The sequence below is a fragment of the Tachypleus tridentatus genome, chromosome 4 (genome assembly GCF_004210375.1).
Source record: "Tachypleus tridentatus isolate NWPU-2018 chromosome 4, ASM421037v1, whole genome shotgun sequence".
NCBI lineage: Eukaryota > Metazoa > Arthropoda > Merostomata > Xiphosura > Limulidae > Tachypleus > Tachypleus tridentatus.
The window spans coordinates 61,948,935-61,973,266 of NC_134828.1; the positions used below are offsets into that span (position 1 = coordinate 61,948,935).

The 24,332-nt window shown below is 33.1% G+C and overlaps 1 protein-coding gene across 5 annotated transcripts in view; it reads left to right on the plus strand.

Annotated features, from left to right (window-relative positions):
* Nucleotides 1-24,332, plus strand: part of LOC143249260 (mothers against decapentaplegic homolog 3-like) — a 64,613-nt gene that overhangs the window by 31,134 nt on the left and 9,147 nt on the right. For all 5 annotated transcript variants that reach the window (XM_076498787.1, XM_076498783.1, XM_076498786.1 and 2 more), the window contains 2 exons: nt 13,377-13,412; nt 17,738-17,950. In XM_076498787.1, the coding sequence (XP_076354902.1) occupies nt 13,377-13,412; nt 17,738-17,950 (249 nt within the window). The remainder of the gene's footprint in view (nt 1-13,376; nt 13,413-17,737; nt 17,951-24,332) is intronic.

Here is a 24,332-nt window from a genome sequence, read left to right on the forward strand (position 1 = left end):
TCCCATGTGTCTTTCCTTACAAGAAACATTTCTAAAACCTGCTGATGCTGTCACCATTTGGCAGTTTTCTCTGTACAGAAATGACAGGCTGTGTGATGGACGAGTACATGGAGAGGTGGCACTATTGGTTGATCAGCATGTGCCCCCCCTGTCTTTGTCACTCAACACACCCTTGGAGGCCGTAGTCATCCGTGTTTCCTTGGGTCATACCATCGCTGTTTGTTCTCTCTACCTGTCCCCTGGAGAGACATATGATCAATCAGACATTGATGCTCTCATTGAACAGTTGCTGTCTCCCTTTCTACTCCTGGGGGACTTTAATGGACATCATCCTTTCTGGGGAATTGCTGTTATTGATAGTAGGGGTTGCTCTGTAGAGCGTATGCTCTCTGATCACAATCTTTCTCTTTTCAATACTGGTTCTTCCACTTATTTTCATGCACCTAGTCAGTCTTTTACTGCTATTGATCTCTTGATTTGCTCCCCTTCATTATTTTCCCATTTTTCATGGAGGCTTGACAATAATCCACTAGGCAGTGATCATTTTCCTATACTGGCCGTGGTCGATGCCACCCTACCCGCGTGCCCCGGTGGAAGCTGGACCAGGCAGACTGGTCCACTTTCACTGCTCTTGCAGAACTTGATCCTGCCATCGTGAATCAGACATCAATAGACGACTGTATGGCAGCGGTAACTGACTGTATTATACAAGCAGCTGCTCAGTGTATTCCTAAATCCTCGACACGTTTTCCATGATATCCTCGTCCGTGGTGAAATCCTGCTTGCCACTTGGCACGGAAGACTCAAAAACGGACCTGGGATACTTTCCGTAGATATCCCACACTTCCGAACCGCATCGATTTCCAACGGGCTCGTGCACATGCTCGGTGGGTAAGATGTCAAAGCCAGAAGGAATCTTGGATAAGTTCACAACTAGCATATCTTCTACCACCAGTTTCAAGGTCATAGGGTACAGGTTTCAAAAGGTCAGTGAGCACTACAATTCTGTCCCCCTCTCCATCTTGCTCTTTGATGGTCAAGAGGTAGCTGATGTCCAGAGCATCGCCAGTACTCTAAGTGAAAGCTTTTGCCAGGTATCTAGCTCTTCTGATTGTTCCTCCACCTTCTTGGCCATCAAGGCTTGGGCAGAGCATTCACCTCTTTCCTTTTGAACTGACTGTCTTTTTGACTATAATTCTCCCTTTACACTGGTGGAACTGAAAATGGCCCTCCATCGGTCTGGCAGTACATCTGTTGGAACTGATGATGTACACTATGACATGCTGCACTATCTCTCTCCTGCTTCTCTTGATATTCTTCTACTTATTTTTAACTGGATCTGGCAGGAGAATGTTTTTCCTGATGCCTGGTGCCAGGCTATTATCTTACCCTTCTCTAAACTTGGGGAAGATCCCAAGATTCCTTCACACTACCGTCCAATTGCTTTGACGAGCTGTCTCTGTGAGACCTCAGAGAGGATGGTAAATGCTCGTCTTGTTTGGTTCCTCGAATCAAACAACCTTCTCTTGCCCACCCAGTGTGGGTTCTGACAACAGCATTTCACCACGGACCACCTAATTCGACTTGAAACATCATTCAGAGAAGCCTTTTTCAAACGCCAACATCTTGTTTCAATATTTTTTGACATTAAGAAGGCTTATGACACAACATGGAGGTATGGCGTTTTGCAAGACTTCCATACATATGGGTTACGTGGCCATTTATCCATGTTTATTAAAAAATTTTTAATGGACAGGAGATTTCAAGTTCGTGTGGGTTTGACACTTTCCCGTTCTTTTGTACAGGAACTTGTGGTCCCTCACAGCTGTGTTTTGAGTGTTACACATTTTAGTATAAAGATAAATGCTATCACCGAACAACTCCCTCTCACTGTTGCAAACGGGCTCTATGTTAACAACTTTCACATCTCGTGTCAGTCGTCAAACATGAGATATATTGAGCGGCAACTACAAACTGCCCTTATTTGTGTATTGAAATGGACTATGGCAAATGGCTTTAAATTTTCTTTCTCTAAAACCGTTTGCATGCACTTTTACCACCAACGGGTATCCACCATGATCCTGAACTCTGTATTGGTGAAGTTTCACTGCCAGTGGTCCCTGAGACAAAGTTCTTGGGGCTTATCTTTGACCGTAAGCTGACCTTTATACTACACTTAAAGCAGCTACAGGTCAAATGCACAAGAGCACTGAACATCCTCTGTGTCCTCTCTACTACCAGTTGGGGAGCAGATCGATGTTCTATGTTAAAAGTATATCATGCTCTTATTCGATCAAAACTCGACAATGGATCAATGGTCTGTGGCTCTGCCAGACCCTCAGCTTTCAAGATGCTAGACCCCATTCATCACCAAGGACTTCAACTCTGCACTGAGGCTTTCTGCATCTCTCCAGTTCAAAGCTTATACGTTGAATCTCATGAACCTTCTCTGCACCTTTGCTGTTTGCAATTATCTTTACTATATTCTTCACAACTTCGTTCCTTACCAAAGCATCCCACCTGGGGATGTGTTTTCCTTCCTCGATGGGCTGTACTTTTCAGAACAGACAATCTGCCATTGCTTCGTTTGGCCTTCGCATCCAGGCCCAATTGGATGGCTTGGGCCTGTTCTTGGATAACATTGCAGATTCCACAGGTCAGCTCATCCCACCATGGCTTATTACAGCCTCCAAATGTGACCTTTCTTTCAGTCATCTGAAAAAGGCAGATACTCCAGATTGGAAGTACTGTCATTTATTTAATGAACATCTTTCAAACAATCATTCTGTTCCCATTTATACAGATGGTTCCAAATCAGGTAATTCAGTGGGCTCTGCTGTGGTTTGCTGCGGTTCGGTGGTTGCGTGCAGAATCTCCTCTACAGCTTCTATGTTCACTGCTGAACTGTATGCCATATCTCTTGCCCTGGATCATATTGAAGCTGAGCAGTACCCAGCTGCACTATTTATACTGACTCGCTTAGTTTTTACTGGCCCTGGAATCACTACATGTTGGCTCTCACTCTGTTCTCGCTGATATTCAAAACCGACTGGCTCATTTTTCATTAACTGCTACTTCTATCCAGTTTTTCTGGATACCAGGCCATGTTGGTATTCGTGGGATTTTTTTACATTTTGATAATGGCTGCTATGACACATAACCCAGAACCAGGACTGGAAAGGCCAACTTCAGGTGACTGACGGTGGTTCTTGAACTTACCTGTTAGTCTTCCTGGCAGGTTATGATCATTACCATTTTGCTAGAGTAAGTACCTTACAACTTTTTTTACTCTGATTTCTCTCTTAACATTGTAAACTAGGTGTCAACATTGGTTTTATGCTTTTTCTGTTTTTCAATGATGTTTAGTTTTACCTTCATTTCCTTTTCTGTATTTTACTACATTTAATTTATTTTTACCTTTTTACCGAATGTTTGGCGCAGATAGCCTAGCTGCTTTGTGCCATAAAACACTAAATCAATCAATCAGTCAATTCTATTTTGAGGGTTTTATTGTGATGAATTTAAATTTATCCCATGCCTGAATAGCTGAAAAACATCATTTGTGCTTTTTGTATAAAATATACTGACTATGACTTTACTGAGACCTCTTATATATCCCACACATATTTGTATAATGTTCCCTTTTTATACATGCAAAATAAACTTTTGTGACTATATCAGGTGGTTGCTTGATTTCTGTAAAGGTAACCAAGACAATGAGTTAGTGTGAACCTCACTGACTTTCAAAGGATCATGATAGTAACTATCTATATAGTGTGAGACTGTTTCCTTGAATGTTGGTTCAATGGTGTTTGCCATCAAAGTATCAGTAGTGGCAGTCAAAAGGATGGAACACAAAGAAGAACAATGACCTTCAATTGCTGGTATGCAACAAATATCCAGTCATAGCCAAATTAAAGAATTTTCTCAACAGTGATCAAAATATGATTAGAATCTTCTTGATTAGAAGATGATTTCTTTGTTATAACAGAACAAGGTATGATGAGAAGTAATCATATTTTGATCACTGTTGAAAGTTATAACAAAGAAATCATCTTCTAATCAAGAACCACTTAAAAAGATGTTTGCTTCAGCTTCCAACAGGAAATCTTTACTTTAGTGGTGTTCAGAGCACAAATTGTGGTTACAAAACAATAAGATATGTTTGGTTTCAAGCCTGAAAATAAGTAGCGGGGCACAGTCATTGCTTGGCAAAAAATGGTGTTTGGAACAACTGAGTCGGTACTGAGCATTATTAAGCATGGTAAACATGGCCAGTATTTCAGTTTGTAGTATTGCTTCTGAATATTTGACCAGTGAATTTGACTAGTTAGATTTGAAAACAAAATCAAACAGGTGTGTGTGTATATTGCCATTCTTAGTGTCTTCCTGCATACTAACTTTTTTCCTTGAAGTAGTAATTTAAAATTTCTAACATATTGTGGCTATATATATATAATGTATGTAGACACATGCACACACAGAGTTCAACCCAGGATACTGTTACAGAGAAAAAAATGTACTAAAGTTAATGACACTTCAAAAAACAGGTTAATAAGAACATCACAAAAGAAAATTGTAGCATTTGGTTAGGAAAGGCTCTATTGCAAGTTATGCCACAAGTATTAAAAAATGTATATAAATTTTAAAAGATTTCTTTGAATGCCTGAATTACTGGTACTGAGAAATTCAAAGCTATCCAACCCAAAAGACCATTCTAATGCTGAGTGCTACCTTCAGACTTTCCAGCTCCATCATAATGTTGGTTTTAGATCAGGAGAACTAGTGTATTTACCAGAAAAATGAATGCTTGATCCAAAAATGTTATTGAAGGATATGCTTATTTTACAAATGTACAAGAACACTTGAGAAAAAAGTTTATATGTTGTTGCAAAACATCAGCTGCCCTTCACTATGTATGAAGACTTAGATTCAAGAAAAATCTGGCATTGACATTGGTAATGTATTTACATTAGTCTCATTCATTGTGACAAGTTTGTCAATTTTCATGGCAAATATCTTACAAATAAAGTTGGGAAACATTTGAAACAAGCAAAATTTAACATTGTGTGGATAGGGGGAGTGACAGACTGCAATGTAGTAAGACGTGTTGTATTTTGAAGGGCATACTAGGGTCAGATTCTTGTTTCTTTACTCAAAAGATCTGATGAAAGTGGATGCAGTAGAAATAAATTACCTGTTCAATCAAGCTTTGCTTCTCTGGGCATAACAGAAAATCAGCTTTAATAAAAGCTTCTTGGATTTGGTACAGATGGAAGCTTAGTGAATAGTTGGGATGAAGCTACTGAAGGCCTTACTTCAAAAGAAATCACTATGGTTAATTTTTCAATGTGTGGCTCATATATTAGACCTGTATATGAAGGATGCTCTTTGCCACCATACTTTAAGCAAGTGGACAATATGCTTATGAGACTGTAATATTTGTATTGTAGTTTTCTTCTGAGAAACTGCATGAACTAAGAATTCAGTATGTAAAGAGTTCATTTGACTTTGTGAAAAAAGAGCATGTGGTGCATAGTGGATTTCATTCAAATTGACTGTCTTGAAATTAGTGATGCATAAATTTTGCATTTACCCAATGCATTTACAAAACCTTGCCCCTTAGAAATAACAATGAAAGTATTTGAAAAACTGGACATGTTGTTGCACATCTAGCTTTCATTGATGTATTATGTCCTGTTGGAGAATTATCAACATTTTTTTTTTAGGAAGAAGGAATAGATATTGTGAGCTCTATTAGTGCTTTAAAATGTAATCTCAACATTTAATAGAGGGAAGTTATGTAAAGTATTTGTTCAGCAAAATGGATTGCACACATACAGTAGTGTTCAATTAAACTCTGTTCAGTTTGACAAAAATCTGGAATTAATGGAATCAAATTAAAAAAGAATAATCGAGTCTATATCCTTTTACATATCTTTCTATTTGGATGACTTTGTAAATTTGTTACAGAAAATTGCTCTTGTATAAAAACTCAATCACTGGTAGCTAAAGCTCAGTTCTCCTTGGCATAGGAAGTCAAAGGAAGAGCCTGCATTTTCCCCATATTAAATGAAGAAATTTAGTGATTTTTAAATAAGTGAATTATTTTGAACATTTTTAAGCCATCTTGTGTAATGCTGGCATCAGATGCACCTGTTTTAAAGTTATTGACTAATGGCATGTCCTGTTTACCTACAACCTCCTAAACTTGGATATTTCTTTTTAGTTCTCTTATGTAGCAACAAAATGGAAGAACATCTGAACATTATTTAAAGTTGCTATTTTTTCTGTTCTCGTCTGAATTACAAAACTAGAAAAAATGTTTTCAAAATTAGAGTGAGCAAAAGTTAACCCATTTACTAAGAATCGCAGGTCCTCCATTTGATTCCTGTGATATGACTCCAGTAATTAAGTTATGGAGAGATAGAAACATCCAGTCAAAAGAAAAGATAAAAGCTAGAAACAGTACTAAGAAAAAAAATACTACCATAAGGATAATTGCAATTAGCTTGTGTTAATATAGGCAGAAGTAGCACAGGTGACAGAGCTGATGAAAATGTGAATATCAGGTGCTCTGATGTAGCTGATTAGTCTTCAAGTTGTGGTTAACAATGATTCACATAACATATTGAAAGTGTACATTTTAGTGATGCTGCTTCAGAGACAGAAGAATTTTTGGGCTTTTAAGCTTTGCACCCATCCAGGTTCCTCTAATTTACTGTTGTGTTTTACAGTTCTTTTTGATGATGTTATATACAGGATTTATGAGCATTATGAGAGAACAATTTTATCACATGCATTTCTTGACTGTTACAGTAGAATAATCATACATATTAATATTAAAATATGTGATAGTCATTGTCCATATCATATAGTGCATGTATAATGTAACACCAGTTACTTTGTGTCTGACACTTTGTCAGACAATGGAGGAAAAACGTTCTGATCTGTGTAGGTATCTTGCTTTGATCAGACATTAATGATTTGTGGTTGAGATATGTTTCTTCCTGCTCAAAGGGTGAAAAATTTTCTGGGTTTACTTTAACTCTTGCTAGTCCTATCCACCTTATAAGGATGCAGTCTGTTGTGATGGAAAAGGGTTTTTCCAAGTTTGTAATCTATTGTTTCTTGTTGGTTTGGAGAATAGTGACTTCAGTTGTTTATTCTTAACACCATCACAGTTACCAGATTAAACTCCAACTGAGCATCTTTAGAATGAATCTGAATTCTGTAATTGTTTTTTCTAGCCATAATGATTGAATTTCAGTCCATTTTTTCAACATTTGAGCTTGAAATACTTCTGCTGTGTTGAGTAAAAGATATTATTGCTACAAAGGTTGATCCATCTTGATATTAAGTTGTGGTCATACTAAATGTCAGTCAGTTTATGTACAGATAGTCTTGTTTGGAATATTTAAATAACTGATGCAAACTCATTACATTTTAGATTATTTCACTACTTGTTGTTGATGTGTATATGTATTTAAGTCAAAATAAAAATTAAATTAAGTCTAATGTATGTTTAAGATGTATGAAAGATAGATTACCTAAAGGGACAAGAATAAAATTATTAAAAGGCTTAAAACTATTCCAATCAATTTTTGCTTGAACATTTATCAGAGGTTTAGGGAATTTCAAATTGAGGGTTTTGTTGGGAATTGCAAAGTTACATTTTGTTTAAAAAATTGTTATCATGCTGATTTTTATTATATATTTCTATTATGTTAAAGACTGATATGGTTACAATAAAAAAATTTCATCAGATATCAAATGATAGGGTAGAAATGAAGATTAGGTAACTTCTTTTTCTATCATTTCATGTTGTGTACTTTTATTTCCCTGACAGTTACATAATTTTGTGACATATTTATTGTGTTGATTTTGTGCTTTAGTTTTTTCTGTATCCTCTAAATTAAATGCATTGTGATCCGTGATGACGAGAAAACCCACTTCTAGAGAAAATTATATCTTTGAAAACAGCTGGTATGGGGAGAGAAAGCACTAATAGAGGAGTGAACAATGTTTCAACTTTCTTTGATCATTGCCAGATTCACCAAGAAAGAAAGGGTTACTGACCAGTAGCTGACCACATGTTTGAAGGTGGCTGTGTAATTGAGTGTAGGAATGTAAAGGGCATGCTTAGATGTTGGATATATTTATTAATATAAGTATAAAGGTGTATCTTTGTATTGGTTTATGTTGGGCTTGAGTCATTGTATAAGTAAGGCTTCTTTAGTTTTGCATTTGTTTATTTGTTTCTTTATTTAGTATTTGGGTGTTTTCTGTGGTTTTGTTGTGTTTATTTGATTTGCAGTGTTCAAAAATGTGTGAAGGTGACTTTTTGTGTTCTGTGAATCTGGTTTCCATTTTTCTACTAGTTTCTCCAATATAGAATTTGTGGCAGTTATCACATTGTATTTTGTAAAGAATGTTGGTGTTGTGTTGTTTGTCAGTGTAGTTTTTACATCGTATAGACTTTAGTTTTGTGCCTGGTTTTTGAATAAATTTGGTATTAACTGGAATATCATATTTTGTTACGAGTTTTTGCCAAACGTTGGTTATTTTTCTGCTGATGTCAGGAATATATGGTATGCAGCAGTATATGGTTTTGTGGTTTTTTAATTCGTGGGATATATTTACTTTTGTTAGTTGATTTTGCTGTGTGTGCATATGATATTTTCTATGGTTTGTGGAAGAAACTTGTTGATGTTGATGAAGTATTGTTTTTTGTCTAATTCGTCATTGATTTTATCTGGTGAGCATAATTTTATGGCTGTGTTTGTTTGATTTCTTAGCATGTTGCGTTTTTGTTTTGTTTCATGTGCTGACTCCCAAGGAATGTATAGTCCAGTATGGGTGATTTTTTGGTGGATTTCTGTTTTAAATTGTGTAACAAATGATATTTGATTGCTTTCCTCCTGTTCACATGTGAAGTTAATGTTGGGATGTATAGAGTTAATGTGATTGAAAAAATTAAGCGTGTTCTGTAGATGTGAATCCCATAATTGTGTCGTCTAGATATCTGTACCAGTATAGTGGTGGATCTAATGCTGTGTTAATTGCTTGTGTTTCAACTTGTGTCATAAAAATATTGGCTGGAACTGGTGATACTGGGTTGCCCATGCTAAGGCCATTTGTTTGTATATAGTTGTGGTTGTTGAACATGAAGTTTGTTTTCACTGTAGAGAATTCTGTGAGGGTTGCTTATTGGTTGCTGGGAATGTCTATAGATGGGTTAAGGTCTTGGATATAGAGTTCTAAGGATATCTTACAGGCTTCAGCGGTTGGGACTTCTGTAAAGAGGGATGTGACATCAAAACTTTGTTTAAGTTGATTAAGGTTAGATTTGAAATTAAAGAATCTTTGATGAATGAGCTGGCTGATGTTACATATTTGGAGAATGCCGATGCTATGTATTTGCCAAGATTGTAATTAAACGATTCATATGTGGACATTATTGGTCGTAATGGACAATCTGGTTTATGAGGTTTGGGGATGCCGTATATTTGTGGTGTGGGTGAGTCGGTCTTGCGTAGGTATGAATGAAGTGTTTTTGAAATTGTGTTGGATTTTTTCATTTTTAGTAGTATTGTTTAGTTATGTTTTGTGTGTCTTTGTTAGATTTGTGTGTATTGGTTTAAATTTGTGTCTGATAGGATGTTCTTCATTTTTTGGATTTATTCATTCGTGTTCATTATAACCATAGCATTTCCTTTATCTGCTTTTAGAATTTTTATGCTTTTGTCTTGTTTTAGGTTTTTAATGGAATTAATGTCTCTTTTTGTGAGATTGTTTTTTAGTTTTGTGTTTCGTGAAATTATGTTGACAGTTTTGTGAGAAAATTTTTTGAAAAAATCATTTAAGATGTTTTTAGGTGTTTCTAGAAAATATTAATTTTTAATTTTTTCTGGGAAGTTTGGCTGTTGGATGTCAATAAAATTGTCTGATTTGTCTTCTTTCTGTTGGTTGTTTTTGTTTTCTGTGGATAGTATCAAGTCTCCTGGCTAGGTCTTCTAAACATGTTTTAATTTCTAAGATTGGGATGTACCTAGGTGCTACTGTGAAATTGAGTCCTTTGTTAAGTAGATGTATCTCGCCTGTGTTTAATTGTCGGTCGGATCTGTTAATTATGAGGTTAGTCAATAGTTTGTTGCGTTGGTGTCTTTTCTGTTGTTTGCATCTTAGTTTCTCTAGTTTTTTGTTGTGGCAGATCTTTTTGTTCCTGTTGTTCCTAGTGTTGATTTGGTTGATGTTTCTTTGTGTAAGTCTGTAAATATCTGGTTTAATGCAGCATGCCACTTGATGGTCTATTTATTTTTTTGTTTCTGTAAGTCATGTAGTTCTTTGTATTTTGTGTTCAACATGGCTTTAAGTAGTTTTTTCTGTAAATGTTGGATAATGTTTGTGCATTGATTAAAATTTTTTGATAGTTTTACCTTTACAGTGTTAGAGGTTAGTTGTTCCTCTCTACATTGTTGAATGAAATAGATATCATTTCTTCTGTTGATAAGTTTTTGGTTTAAGTTTCTTAGTTTCTCTACGATCGTATGAGCGTGTACTGTTAATAGTGGTGTACTGTATGTTAGTTCAGATATAATGGTTACATAGATAAGTACAAATACATAAAGAAAACACAAAGACCTGCACTTTTTGTACAATTGCCGTGATGAAATAATAATGACAAGTAGAAAAATGGAAACCAGATTCACAGAACATAAAAAGTCACCTTCAGATGATTTTGAACAGTGCAAATCAAATAAACACAACATAACCATAGAAAACACCCAAATACTAAATAAACAAACAAACATAAACAAATGCAAAATTCAAGTAGCCTTACTTATACAACAACTAAAGCCCAAAATAAACCAATACAAAGAAATTCCTTTATACCTATATTAATAATTATATCCAACATCTAAACACACCCTCTACATTCCTGCACTCAATTACAAAACCGCCTTCAAACATGTGGTCAGCTACTGGTCAGTAACCCTTTCTTTCTTTGTGAACCTGGCAATGACTGAATAAGGTTGAAATGTTATTCGGTCCTCTTGTAGTGCCTTATCTACCCACACCAGCCATTTTTAAATATATATAATAAATGCGTTATGAAACTTGAATCGTAAGATACTTTGTATTTTTTGATGTTTTTAGTTAGATATGTAAGCAGTTTTTTTTTGATAACTATTGATATTATTCCATTTACCTTGAGGCACTGAAATCAACAACAAATACAATGCAAAATCAATGCAGCTCAATTGTTGTGTTAAAGTGGCCATTAGATTATCTGGTATTGTGTTGAGCTTACAAGGTTTCAGTAAAGCTAAAAGAGAATAATTGAGAATTACGGTTGAATATAACTACCATTTGTGTTATATATTTTTAGGTGGCCTGATATTAAGTGAATATGAAGATTTATATTAGCATTACTGTGTCAAAGATGCTTTATTATTATATAAAATGCATATTACAGGCTTTTAGAATTTGCTATACTATTTGTCACAGTGTTGCATGTCAAAAATCTACAGAAATAATGTAAAACAGTTATTTTGAATTCTGAGTTGTGATGCACACACAAGAAAGTAGCTTTACAACATTGCATCAGTTTTTTAACACTTCTATTTTGTACATCATGATGTTGCTGATAAAAGTTAAGTTATGTCAAAGGTTTTGAAACAAAAAGAATAAAATGAAAAATTTGGACAGATTTTAAAACCGAGTTTCCCTTGAACTGGATGAAGAGAATAGCCATTGTTTTTTGCTTATGTTGTAACTGCTAGACCTGTTCTGGAAACAAGAAGACCAACTTGCTGGTTTGTAAGTTCTCATGAACGACAGTAAAATTAAATCAATTAAAAAACTTAATTAAAAAAATATGATAATTACATATTAATGCTTAATGTCATTCATATAAAAGTTGTGTATGAAAATTAATGATGTACATAGTACCTGAACCACTAATATGTGTGTCGTATAACAGTCTTCTGAGCCCTCTAATGGGAGAAGGACTTTGTTGGAACTGGATAAGGTAGATGTGAATGATTATCATATTATTAGGTATCTTTATTTGTTTTCAGTTATGGGTGTTTAGAATTTCTTAGTAGGCTCTGTTGTCTGTTTTTTTATGATTGTTCTGAATTGGGTGCAGAAATTCCCCTTCCCCTTTTTTTTTGTCATAATGGAACCAGTGCATACAAATCTTGCAAATAAAAAAATCATGATGCTTGGTTGGCTTTTTTGTATTTGAATCATTTTAAAACATAACTCTGCAGTAACTTATTGTACAAGTGTACTTGAAGTGAGAGTTTCATATGCTGGCAAAGCCAGAAGGAAAGGTTTATTTATGATTGCTTGGATAGGTTTAGCACCAGTAAAGTGATTTGCTTCTACCCATGTATTTGTGATTTAAATGTTGCTGTACAGTTAAGTCATGATCCTGAATTTTCAGCTTTAGTAAAAAAAATAACCATAAAATAATTGGCTTAATTAAAGAAATTTAACAATGAAAATGTTTAGTTATTGTAATCAAGTTTGTTTATATTTTATCCTGGTTATTGTGAATATTTGAGAGACCCAAGACTGTTGAAATTTCCACTGATTTCACATTTGATAAATGAAAATGCCTGGAAAATATAAGTTTAGTCTTGTGTGGTGCAATTTTAGAAATTTAGGTGGAGCTCCTGGAAAAGTCAGGTAATTGTTTTTGTAAATTCTATTAACTTTTATAATCACTATGTTTCTAGATATGTGACTCATAATAGCAAAGAACTTAAGTACTTTTGAATACTGATAGTGTCTCCATGTGGATTTGTTCTTCTGATGTTAATAACTATGTGACTCAAAGTTTTGAATGTGTTTGAAGTACAAAACATGCATCAATTTATTTCACATTTTCCTTCTCCCACTTGAGTTTCTAAACATGAAGAAGCAACAGATTTAAGATATGGTAAACAAATGCTTATATGTATTCTTAATGGCAATGGGCTTTAGTCTTGTAGCTGATCAAATAAGTAGATTTATTATGATTACTTTCAAATAAAATTTCTAAAAATTTTTATAGATATTGAAAACATATTGAGAATCTTATTTCATTTTATTGAAACATAGATGCATGTGTGTGTGCACATGCACATAATGCAACTAGTGTATATTTACTTATTAATAAACAAATATATTAAAACACACTTCAAATAGCAGAGAGCAAATTGAAATAACATAGTTTTATTGAATACCTTTGTGAGTTTAAATAACCTATTTTGTAGTGCTCCAGTAATTTTCTTAATCCCATTTTGACATTTTAAGTTGATTAATTTTTGTTTGTGAATCAGTTTTTTACTTGTGCATTTTTATGAGTATTGTATTTTTTGTAGATTCAAGCATCCTGTCATCACCAAGTCCTCCACTTGGTAAGTTAGGAATAAGTTCATAAATATTTTTTACCATGTTGATTATTCACAGTGACTTTATTTCAGAAATGCTTGAAGTTTAATTATACATCATCTATGACTTTTTATTCACTCTGGGAAGGGAAATATTTTTATAAAATTTTTTAATTCAAAATTTATTACACTACCTTCTTTTTATAGCTTAAAACTGTAGTGGATAGTCTATCTATTTGATATACAAGTTTTAACTCTTTACATTTATAATGCAGTATTCAAAAAAAGTCTTGAAGTTTCTGTATTGTGAGAATTGTAACATTTTCTCTCTTGGCATCCCTTGTTTAACAGTTCTCCAAAAAGTACAAAATTTAATGTAAATTACTTATTGTAACATTATCATTTCTCAGACAAAGCATAATTTTCATAGCCTTCAATGCTATCTGGTTTCAGAACTGTGAAATAGACAATGAAACCCCTCTTGCCATGTCCACCTTGATTTTCTACTGATTATAAATATATCACTGAACTTCATTTAACTATTAGTTCACATAAATAATATCATAATAGTTTTTTCATGAGATATTCTCTTAAGTAGCTTGTGCATAATGTAATTCAATTGAGTAATGGGTGCTACATGATTGCCAAGTGATTTACAACTTACAGTGTAAATAGTTATTAAACAGGGCTGAAAGGGCAATAGAATGAATGAATAGAATAAAGAAATGTAGTATTTATATTATAATCTGAAATCATTCTAAAAATAGTTTAGATTTTGTGGTTATGAAATCACCTAAATTGTCCAACATTGTAGAGAAATAACACTGATAGAGAAATAACAGTTAAAATACAAAGTTTTATTGAAAAAGAAAACATACGAAGCTCATTTAGGAGGTTTTGGAGATTATGCAAATAAGTATTTTCAATCTTAATGTACAAATTACTCAGCACTTGAAATAGTATGTTGAAGTAATCTATGTACTCATGGGCAGTTATTAGTAAAAATACTTCATTGAAAAATCTGATTTGTTTGTTTAGAAAAGACCTAATGCTTACAACAGGTCTACCAAAGTTTGTGAAGATACACAAAATATATTAAAAGTTTTAGTATGGAAAATGTAAGAGTACAAAAGTGGTTACTAAGTCAATTTTTTGGTGAGAGAGCTATTCATTCTTACAGCATTTAAAAAGCAATACAGGTTAAAGTTGTGTAAAAAGAGTGTATTATATTTTTCTTTAACAAGCTTTGTTTTACTGATGTAGATTTCTTCTGTTTGCACTAGTTACATGACTTACTTTAGAGCAAGATGATGAGCTGGCTGGTTTGTCAGCTCTTGTGAATGACAGTACAGTTAATAGTATACTGACTTAAAAAAAATACATACAATAAAAGCAAAGAAACTGTGTTAAGTAAAATAGTTGTGTTATTAATTCTTACCTGAAAATCTGATTTGTGAATTGATTTAAATGAAACTATTAATTACAATTCAGTTGCATAATCTGGTTTGCACTGTAATAGTTCATGAAAATTGATATGTATAACTCTGTGTACTATTATATCTGTCATACCCCACTCAGCCTTATGAGCCCTGGTAATGGATGAAATGCTTTGCTGGCAATGGATATGACAAGCTACAACATTGTTTCTTTTGGTTTAACTAATGGCTCTTAGAAACATGTCTCCATCACTTGCAGAGTGGATGGTAATCATTATTTATTTATTTATCATTATATTAACTAAACTTCAAATACTTTTTTTCTGCTGAACAATTTATGGTAAGACATTAATTTTGTTTGGCTGGTTATTCAAATAAGTGAAAGAATTTCAAATATTACATGACAACATTTTCTCATTGAGTTGGTAGAGTATATTTAAGGATGGCCAAGGTACTAAATAAGCATGATACAAGTATGCATGTTAAAAAAAAAATCAACAAATGACAGAGATTTACTAAACTGATATGGGTCAAAGGCCATGTCATTGCATTTGTTGATTCTCATTCAAAATCTTATTGAACTACTATTCCATGAGTATATGTCAATAAGTTTAGTATCAAACTGGAGATTATAATTAGATTTTAGTATTATGTTGTAGTTAATTTCTTAATTTAAAAGTAAATATAAAAGGAATTCTAAATATTTTTTTTTTGGGGGGGCGATGTCATGTGTTATGTTGAATGGGAGTATTGGTTCAAATCAGATGTTTGTGATATCCTTGTACAAAGTCTGTAGTTTTTACAAATTAGATACTCAAGTTACCAATATTGACAAGTTAGAATGTGAAATATGAAACTCCTATCTTTTCTGTTTTCTGTAATACTAATATATTTATTGAGTCAACCAAGGTAGCTCCACCCACTTTCTCAATTTCTAAAAATACATGCTTACATACACCTACTTTACCCATTGACGTGTGTATAACCAATCAAAAGCTCAAAGTGTGTCTCCCTGTTAGTTTTCTCAGCTTTTGCAAAGTATTTGCATGGGAAACTTTTTTTTCTTGCTAGATTCCAAAAGGTAAGAAATTAGTGAGCTTGAAATTTCATAATTTTTTTAATACCCAACTCCACCTTATTTACTAAAGCTTGATAAATTATAGTGGAATTCTGTTATTAATGTACTAATTTGTGATTTTTGGTTATTTCAAAATATATATAAAACCTTAAAAAAATTTTGTTTCATTATCTTCCATGTGTGAAATTTGATAAGGCTTAGCAACCTACGGCAAACAGCAAATGAATACAGAGTTGGCAACTAGAAAAGATAATAGTATGCCATACTTTATTTACTGTTCCATGTTTTAAGAAAAATAATTTTAAGTACTTGTTTGTGAATAGTAATAATGGATATACATGTAACATATTATAAATGAAGTGTGACTAGTTCATAAAATATGAGTATTACAATGCAGCAATGACAGGCAAAGGCCAGTTTTATGTTATTGGATATGATAACATGAGTGTATGTGTGACTCATCATTGCAACTTCAGTAATATTAGTTAGGTATATGTACAGAGATACAGCAGTGAAAATAACAGATAAAATGTAACTAAAACCACTCTGCATTTTAGCAGGACACGTTGTCTTTGTTTAATCAAAATAATTAGTAGTTATTAAATAATTCTAGTGTAAATGATATCATTGCATCTTGAATTTTTTTTTTTTTTTTTTAAATATAGAAATCTGGTGTTTATTTAAAACATGCAAGTAGAAGATGAAATGGGAATTACCCACCAATGATAGATGAGCTTTAGTATATTACTTGAACATGTAGAACACTCAGTGCTTTGTACACTTTACAACTGAAGTATTTATGGAGCCAAACTCCTATATTACATATGAAGTGAAAGAATAAAAGAAAACTATAATATTAAATTTTATTTCACATATTCATAGAAAACACTAACATTTAGTCAAGGTAAAAAATGTCACAAAATGAGTAATAAAACATTTTGTAAATTCAAAATGATGTAGGTATGGCAGAGCCAAGAAGAACGCAAACAAGAAGATAGGGATAATACAACTAACAAAGGTCATCCCTACATGTCTTTCAATGTTAAAATTTAAAGTTAGGCTGTCAATGCATACTTGACTTTAATATTACTCCTGTTGGGAGTTATATATTCTTGACTGCTAGTTTTCAGTTTATCATAATATCATGGTCATGTCAGAGTGTAACTAAGAGCCTAGGACTTGTGTACAAGGAAAATGAAATTGAATCAAAACAGGTTTTGATTATTACAAACTCTTTTTTGAGGTTAGTCAAATTCACTGACCTAGTAACCATCTTGCATTCATGCATTTTGTAGTGTAACATCAAGTATTAGAATTCAGAGCTATGTTGAGGTGAGTTTTATTCAGCTGTATCATCCATATATGCTTGTTTGCATTTTCTTTGGCATTGCCATCAATACATCATTTTAAATTGGCAAAATGTTTTTATTATTTTAGATGAACTTCTGTATTTTGGCTATGTATAAAAAAAAAAATGTTTATTTTCTAATTCGCATGGTAAGTCTTTAATAAAGAATCTGAAAATTCTTTAAGCCGAAGGTGTTAATTTAAGTCACTAAATTATAAATATATATGAGCTTCCAATCAAGCGTGTTTATGTTTTGGTGGTGAGAACTAAACTGTTTAATGGACTGCAATAATAAAATTTATCAATACAACATATTTAAATTATACTTTGAATATGTTTAAATTTTATTAAATCCCATCAATCTCCCAATAAGTTATCTGTTAAGAATTTTTCTGATAAATGCTTTGAAAAAATCTGATATTTTGATTTAACAAATTTCAGTTTTACTTGTGCTGTGCAGATAGACCATTTATAACTGATTCTGTTTTAGATGTTCAGCCAGTCACATATACTGAACCAGCTTTCTGGTGCTCTATTTCATACTATGAGCTCAATACACGTGTTGGAGAAACCTTTCATGCCTCTCAGCCATCTTTGACTGTAGATGGATTTACCGATCCTTCAAGCTCAGAACGTTTCTGCTTGGGACTCTTGTCCAATGTTAACAGGAATCCTGTGGTCGAACAAACAAGAAGACATATTGGTGAGTTTTTTAATCATCGATTCAAACATCTTATAGGCATGCCCATTGATTACCTATGTAATCATCCATCCAGATATCTTACAGTCCTATCATTTTAATTAAACCTAAATCCACTGTATACATTTTTGCAGGGAATGATGTCTTTCTTTTATCAAAATAACTAGTGGTAATTAACCCTATTGCCACGGACATCCTTTTCTTTGCATGGCGTGACTTAAATAAAATACATGTTAATAAAATTTTGAATGTGTTGTACCAGTTATTATAGCATAAAATCATAGCTAATTATTCATATTTTAATTGTTTGCAAGTTTCAAATTCTTAATTTTATAAAGTAATATTTAAAAATCTAGATTTTCCCCTTGTGTGACATGTGACACAATTTCTTTAAGCATCTTCTCTATTTTATCCAACTCCCATCCAATAAGTACAAAATTCAATATAAATTACTCACTGTAAAATTGCCATTTTTTAGACACACTATAGTTTTGATAGCCTTCAATTTTATTTACAGAGCCATCTAATAGATCTTTCTTGACACATCCACCTGTCACATTATTTTTTTCAGGATTTATTAACAGTTCTCTCTTATGTTTTAATTCTATATTACCTATAACTAATAGAAAACCAAGTTTTTCATCTATCAAATGATGCATTGTGTAATTGTTTGCTGAATGAAGAATTGCAAATTTAATTGCCAGTACAAGCTTTGTTCCCATGGATAAAATAACAGTTTGAATTATTTTGTTATAATTTTATTGCATAGTTAGGAAGCCAGAAAAATTGTAAGAGTTAAGGGAAATTGTCTGTATTTTGAATGTTATTATTCTATCTTCTTTGGTGCATTATTGAATTAAACATTAGTTTAAAAAGTATGGTTACGTGTCATCAACAAATGACAGTAAGAAAAAAGATTTAGGTGACTTCTTTATTTCTTGTTTTTTATGTTTATTCTGTATTTATTATTATAAAAGTATTTAAATTATAAATATGGATCTATTTAGGTTAGTTAAGGTTAGATAAGGTAAAGCAGATAGTAATAAAAATGTTTCGTGAAACATTCATGTGAGCAAGTTTATAGGTAATATAATTCAATAGCATGAATGAGCTTTTCATTCCCTAAGTCATTTACGACTTACAATAGTGAGAATAGTGGTTTGAAAGCTCAAAGGGTGATAAAAAAAAATTAAATATTTTTATACTGTTGCAAGTTTAAAGCTACTTAGGATAAATGAATGTAGTTTCATGTTACAATTTGAAGTCATTTTAGAAATAAAAAAAAGTAATTAAAATTTCAATTTTTGGTGGTTATAAGGCCAGTCAATTTTCTTTTGTGTGCTTGATAATCTTTCACCTGTTTTGACAGAGAAGATAATGACTGATTCTAGTAGAAAAATAGGTCTACGATCATAAAGAGCAACAAGTATATGTAGTTATTTGTGAATACTAAGAAGATTTTTTGTAAGCAACTTTAATTTTCTTCTGAACAATTTCTAAACATTTTTTAAAGTTATTTAATTCTGTTTTTACTAGTTGCATAGAAAATGTTTTTCTTCATATATTGAAAATAGAAAGTGTTCCATAAAATATGTTTTCAGGGAAAGAGTCAAAGGATTTGCATTAAACATAATGAAATATTGAATTCAAATTCATTGTGATAGAGGTGTTCTCACTCACAAGAAAAATGACTGAAATCAAAAATTTTCAATGACTTACAAAATATATCAATAACTAAAGTATTTATAAATATATATTATTATTGTCTTAAATTGTGTGATGTAATGCATTTAGTAGGATGATAAAAGTGTGGACCTTTGTGAAGGCAAACCTCTCCCTTTTACATTATTCTGTTGTGAAATTTTCTTTATCAATAATCAAAAGATAAAGCAGAAATAATTACAACCTATATTTAAGGGCTTACATCTGAAATATATTAATAGAAGGAAAATCAACTGGTAGTTATTCATAATTATAATATTGGTATATTGTATACTTGCTTGTTTAGATATTCTTCATTTCTCATCTCAGTTGGGCTGAGCCAACTACATTCTGTGGAGCTTCTTGCTTGAAAGGCTCATTCCTCACCTATTCTACTTTGGCAAGATATTTTCTTTTTTTGGGATTTGGGTTTACTTGGCACCCGTTATTCCACTTAGTTGGACTAGCATGAAGTCTCTTCATTGGGTATTTCAAAATAAGTGGAACCTCGCTAGGAATCCCCTGGATAACCTGGTTTCCCTTCATCTATCCTTCCAAACTGATTTTACCAGGGACAATGCAGTTACTGTTGTATCTCTATCTCCTCCACAACCAGAGATGCATCTTTTTACAAATGCTTGCTTATTGGGCTAGGGTTTGTGTTGTGATGCCCAAGAAATCTTGGATCATTAGTCATTGGTCAAGTGGACTTTTAATATCAATCTTCTTTATACCTATATTAATAAATATAATCAAACATCTAAGCATGCCCTCTACATTCCTACACTCAGTTACACAACCCCCTTCAAACATGTGGTCTGCTATTGGTCAGTTACCTCTTTCTTTGTGAACCTGAGGATGACCAATGAAGGTCAAAACATTTTTGTTCTTCTACATAAAAAATTTTCTCAACCCAAACCAGCTGTTTTTACATATATTTTTCTCTACAAGTAGGTTTTCTCATCATCACTGATTATTATTTCATCACGGCAATTGTACAAAAAGTGCAAGTCTTTTTGTGTTTTCTTTATGTATTTGTACTTATCTATGTAATGATTATGTCTGAAATAATGTACCTTACACCACTATCGACAGTACATGCTTATACGATCGTAAAGAAACTAAGAAACTTAAAACAAAGAATTATCAGTAGAAGAAATGACATCTATTTCATTCAACAATGTAGAAAGGAACAACTAACCCTAATTTTGTAAAAGTAAAACTATCAAAAAATTTTAATCAATGCACAAACATTATCCAACATTTACAGAAAAAACTACTTTAAAGCCATGTTGAACACAAAATACAAAAAACTACATGACTTACAGAAACAAAAAATAAACAGACCATCAAGTGGCATGCTGCATTAAACCAGATATTTACAGACTTACACAACGAAACATCAACCAAATCAACACTAGGAACAACAGGAACAAAAAGATCTGCCACAACAAAAAACTAGAGAAACTAAGATGCAAACAACAGAAAAGACATCAACGCAACAAACTATTGACTAACCTCATAATTAACAGATCCGACCGACAATTAAACATGGACGAGATTCATCTACTTAACAAAGGACTAAACTTTGCAATACCACTGAGGTACATTCCAACCTTAGAAATAAAAACATGTTTAAAAGACCTAGCCAGGAGACTTGTGATACTTTCACAGAAAACAAAAACAACTGAAAAGAACCAAAAAAGGAAGACAACTTCAACAATTTTATTGACATCCAACAGCCAAACTTCCCAGAAAAAATTAAAAATTAATATTTTCCAGAAACACCTAAAAACATCTTAAATGATTTTTTCAAAGAATTTTCTCACAAAACTGTCAACATAATTTCACAAAACACAAAACTAAAAAAACAATCTTACAAAAAGAGACATTAATTCCATTAAAAACCTAAAACAAGACAAAAGCATAAAAATTCTAAAAGCAGATAAAGGAAATGCTATGGTTATAATGAACACGAATGAATACATCCAAAAAATGAAGAACATCCTATCAGACACTAACAAATTTAAACAAAGACACACGAAATGCAACTAAACAAAATACTACTAAAAATGAAAAAGCCAACACAATTTTAAAAACACTATTCCTACCTACGCAAGACCGACTCACGCACACCACAAATATACGACATCCCCAAACCTCATAAACCAGATTGTCCATTACGACCAATAATGTCCATATATGAATTGTTTAATTACAGTCTTGGTAAATACATAGCATGGGCATTCTCCAAATATGTAACATCAGCCAGCTCATTCATCAAAGATTTTTAATTTCAAGTCTAACCTGAAACTTAATCATAAAGCCCTAATGGCCAGTTTCGATGTCACATCCCTCTTTACAGAAGTCCCAACCGCTGAAGCCTGCAAGATAGCCTTAGAACTCTATATCTGAGACCCTAACCCATCTATAGACATTCCCAGCAACCAATAAGCAACCCTCACAGAATTCCCCACAGTGAAAACAAACTTCATGTTCAACAACCACAACTATATACAAACAAATGGCCTTAGCATGGGCAACCCAGTATCACCAGTTCCAGCCAATATTTTTATGACACAAGTTGAAACACAAGCAATTAACACAGCATTAGATCCACCACTATACTGGTACAGATATCTAGATGACACGATTATGGGATTCACATCTACAGAACACACGCTTAATTTTTTCAATCACATTAACTCTATACATCCCAACATTAACTTCACATGTGAACAGGAGGAAAGCAATCAAATGTCATTTGTTACACAATTTCAAACAGAAATCCACTGAAAAATCACCCATACTGGACTGTACATTCCTTGGGACTTAGCATGTGAAACAAAACAAAAACTTAACATACCAAGAAACCAAATAAATACAGCCATAAAACTATGCTCGCCAGATAAAATTAACGATGAATTGGACAAAATAAAACAATACTTCATCAACATCACTAAGTTTTTCCACAAACCTTAGAAAATATTGTATGCACACACCTAGACAAAAAGTAAAATCAACTAACAAAAGTAAATATATCCCACGAAATAAAAAAATCACGAAACCATACACTGCTGCATACCATATATTGCTGACATCAGCAGGATAATAACTAACATTTGGCAAAAACTAGTAACAAAATGACATTCCAGTTAATATCAAATTTATTCAAAAACCAGGCATAAAACTAAGGTCTATACTATGTAAACACTACACTGACAAACACAACACAATGTGATAACTGCCACGACTTCTATATTGAAGAAACAAGTAGAAAAATGGAAACGAGACTCAAAACACAAAAAGTCACTTTCACAAGTTTCCGAACACTGCAAATCAGATAAACACAACATTACCATAGAAAACACCCAAATACTAAATAAACAAACATAAACAAATGCAAAGTTAAAGAAGCCTTACTTGTACAACAACTCCAGTCCAAAATAAACCAATACAAAGGAACACCTTTATACCTATATTGAATATATATTCATACATCTAAGCATGCCCTCTACATTCCTACACTCAGTCACACAACCCCCTTCAAACATGTCAGCTATCGGTCAGTTACCTCTTTTTTTTTTGTGAACCTGACGATGACCGAAGAAGTTCGAAATGTTGTTCGTTCTTTTACATAAAACATTTATTCAACACAAACCAGCCGTTTTTACATATATTTTTCTTTACAAGTGGGTTTTCTTGTCATCACTGATTATATCAATCTTCTGGTATTTCAAACACTTTTACACACAGTGGCTCATTTCCTGTTGATTTTGAGGGGCAAATTAGTAATTATCCATCCATACAACTCCGTAGTTGTTTCTTGTATCATGCAGCAAGCTTCCTGTGTTTTCATTCGTTGACCTTCTGTTCTTGGCCCATTACCATCACATTTGTTTACTGGCATACACCCATCTTAACAAAATTCTTCCTATGGAGTGGTCCCTCAACCCTCAGGTTTTCAAATGGCTAGGCTTTCAGCTCAGTATTCCCCATATCCTTTTTTTTTTTTTTTTTTTAGTTTCTTGTTCCTTATCCTTGAGTTTTGATATTCATACCTATACCTTCAGTATCCATCTTCTTTCCAGAGTTCTATTTGTTATCCAAGCTACAGTGTTGGATCCAACTGGTGGCTACATTGAGCAGCTCATCTTCAGTTCTCTCTACTTATGCCTCTTTAGTTGTCATCACTTTTACTTCTTCCCTTTCCCCTTCCCTTCTTTGTGAATCTTAGTTGATAATACATTGCTATCTGTCTCCACAATCCTGCTTTTTATGGCTTTTGTCATGTTCCTTGTTAGAGGTTGTGAGTTTTCCACACAGATAATGTCATTTCTTTCCCACTCTGTATACTCTGTTAGCATACTAATGTAAATAGCATATTTTTTGTTGTTGGTCTCTCCTTTGGGGTTTCATCACTTCTTCACCTTTCTGATTTTCTACCTGTACCTTTAGTTCTTCCTATTTCCACCATTGTTCATTTTGATTCTTTTGTTTTTGTCATTTGCCTCGACCACGCACGTACTGGATATTAATTTTATCCTCCTTGCCCTTTTTGTTTCTCCATTCAAACTGTTGGTTTCCTGTTTTATACATTACCTATCCTTAAAGATCTTTTTACTTCTCCTATGGGCCTGTGGATGCTGATGGTCAGATGTGTTTGCACTCAAGATCTCTCATA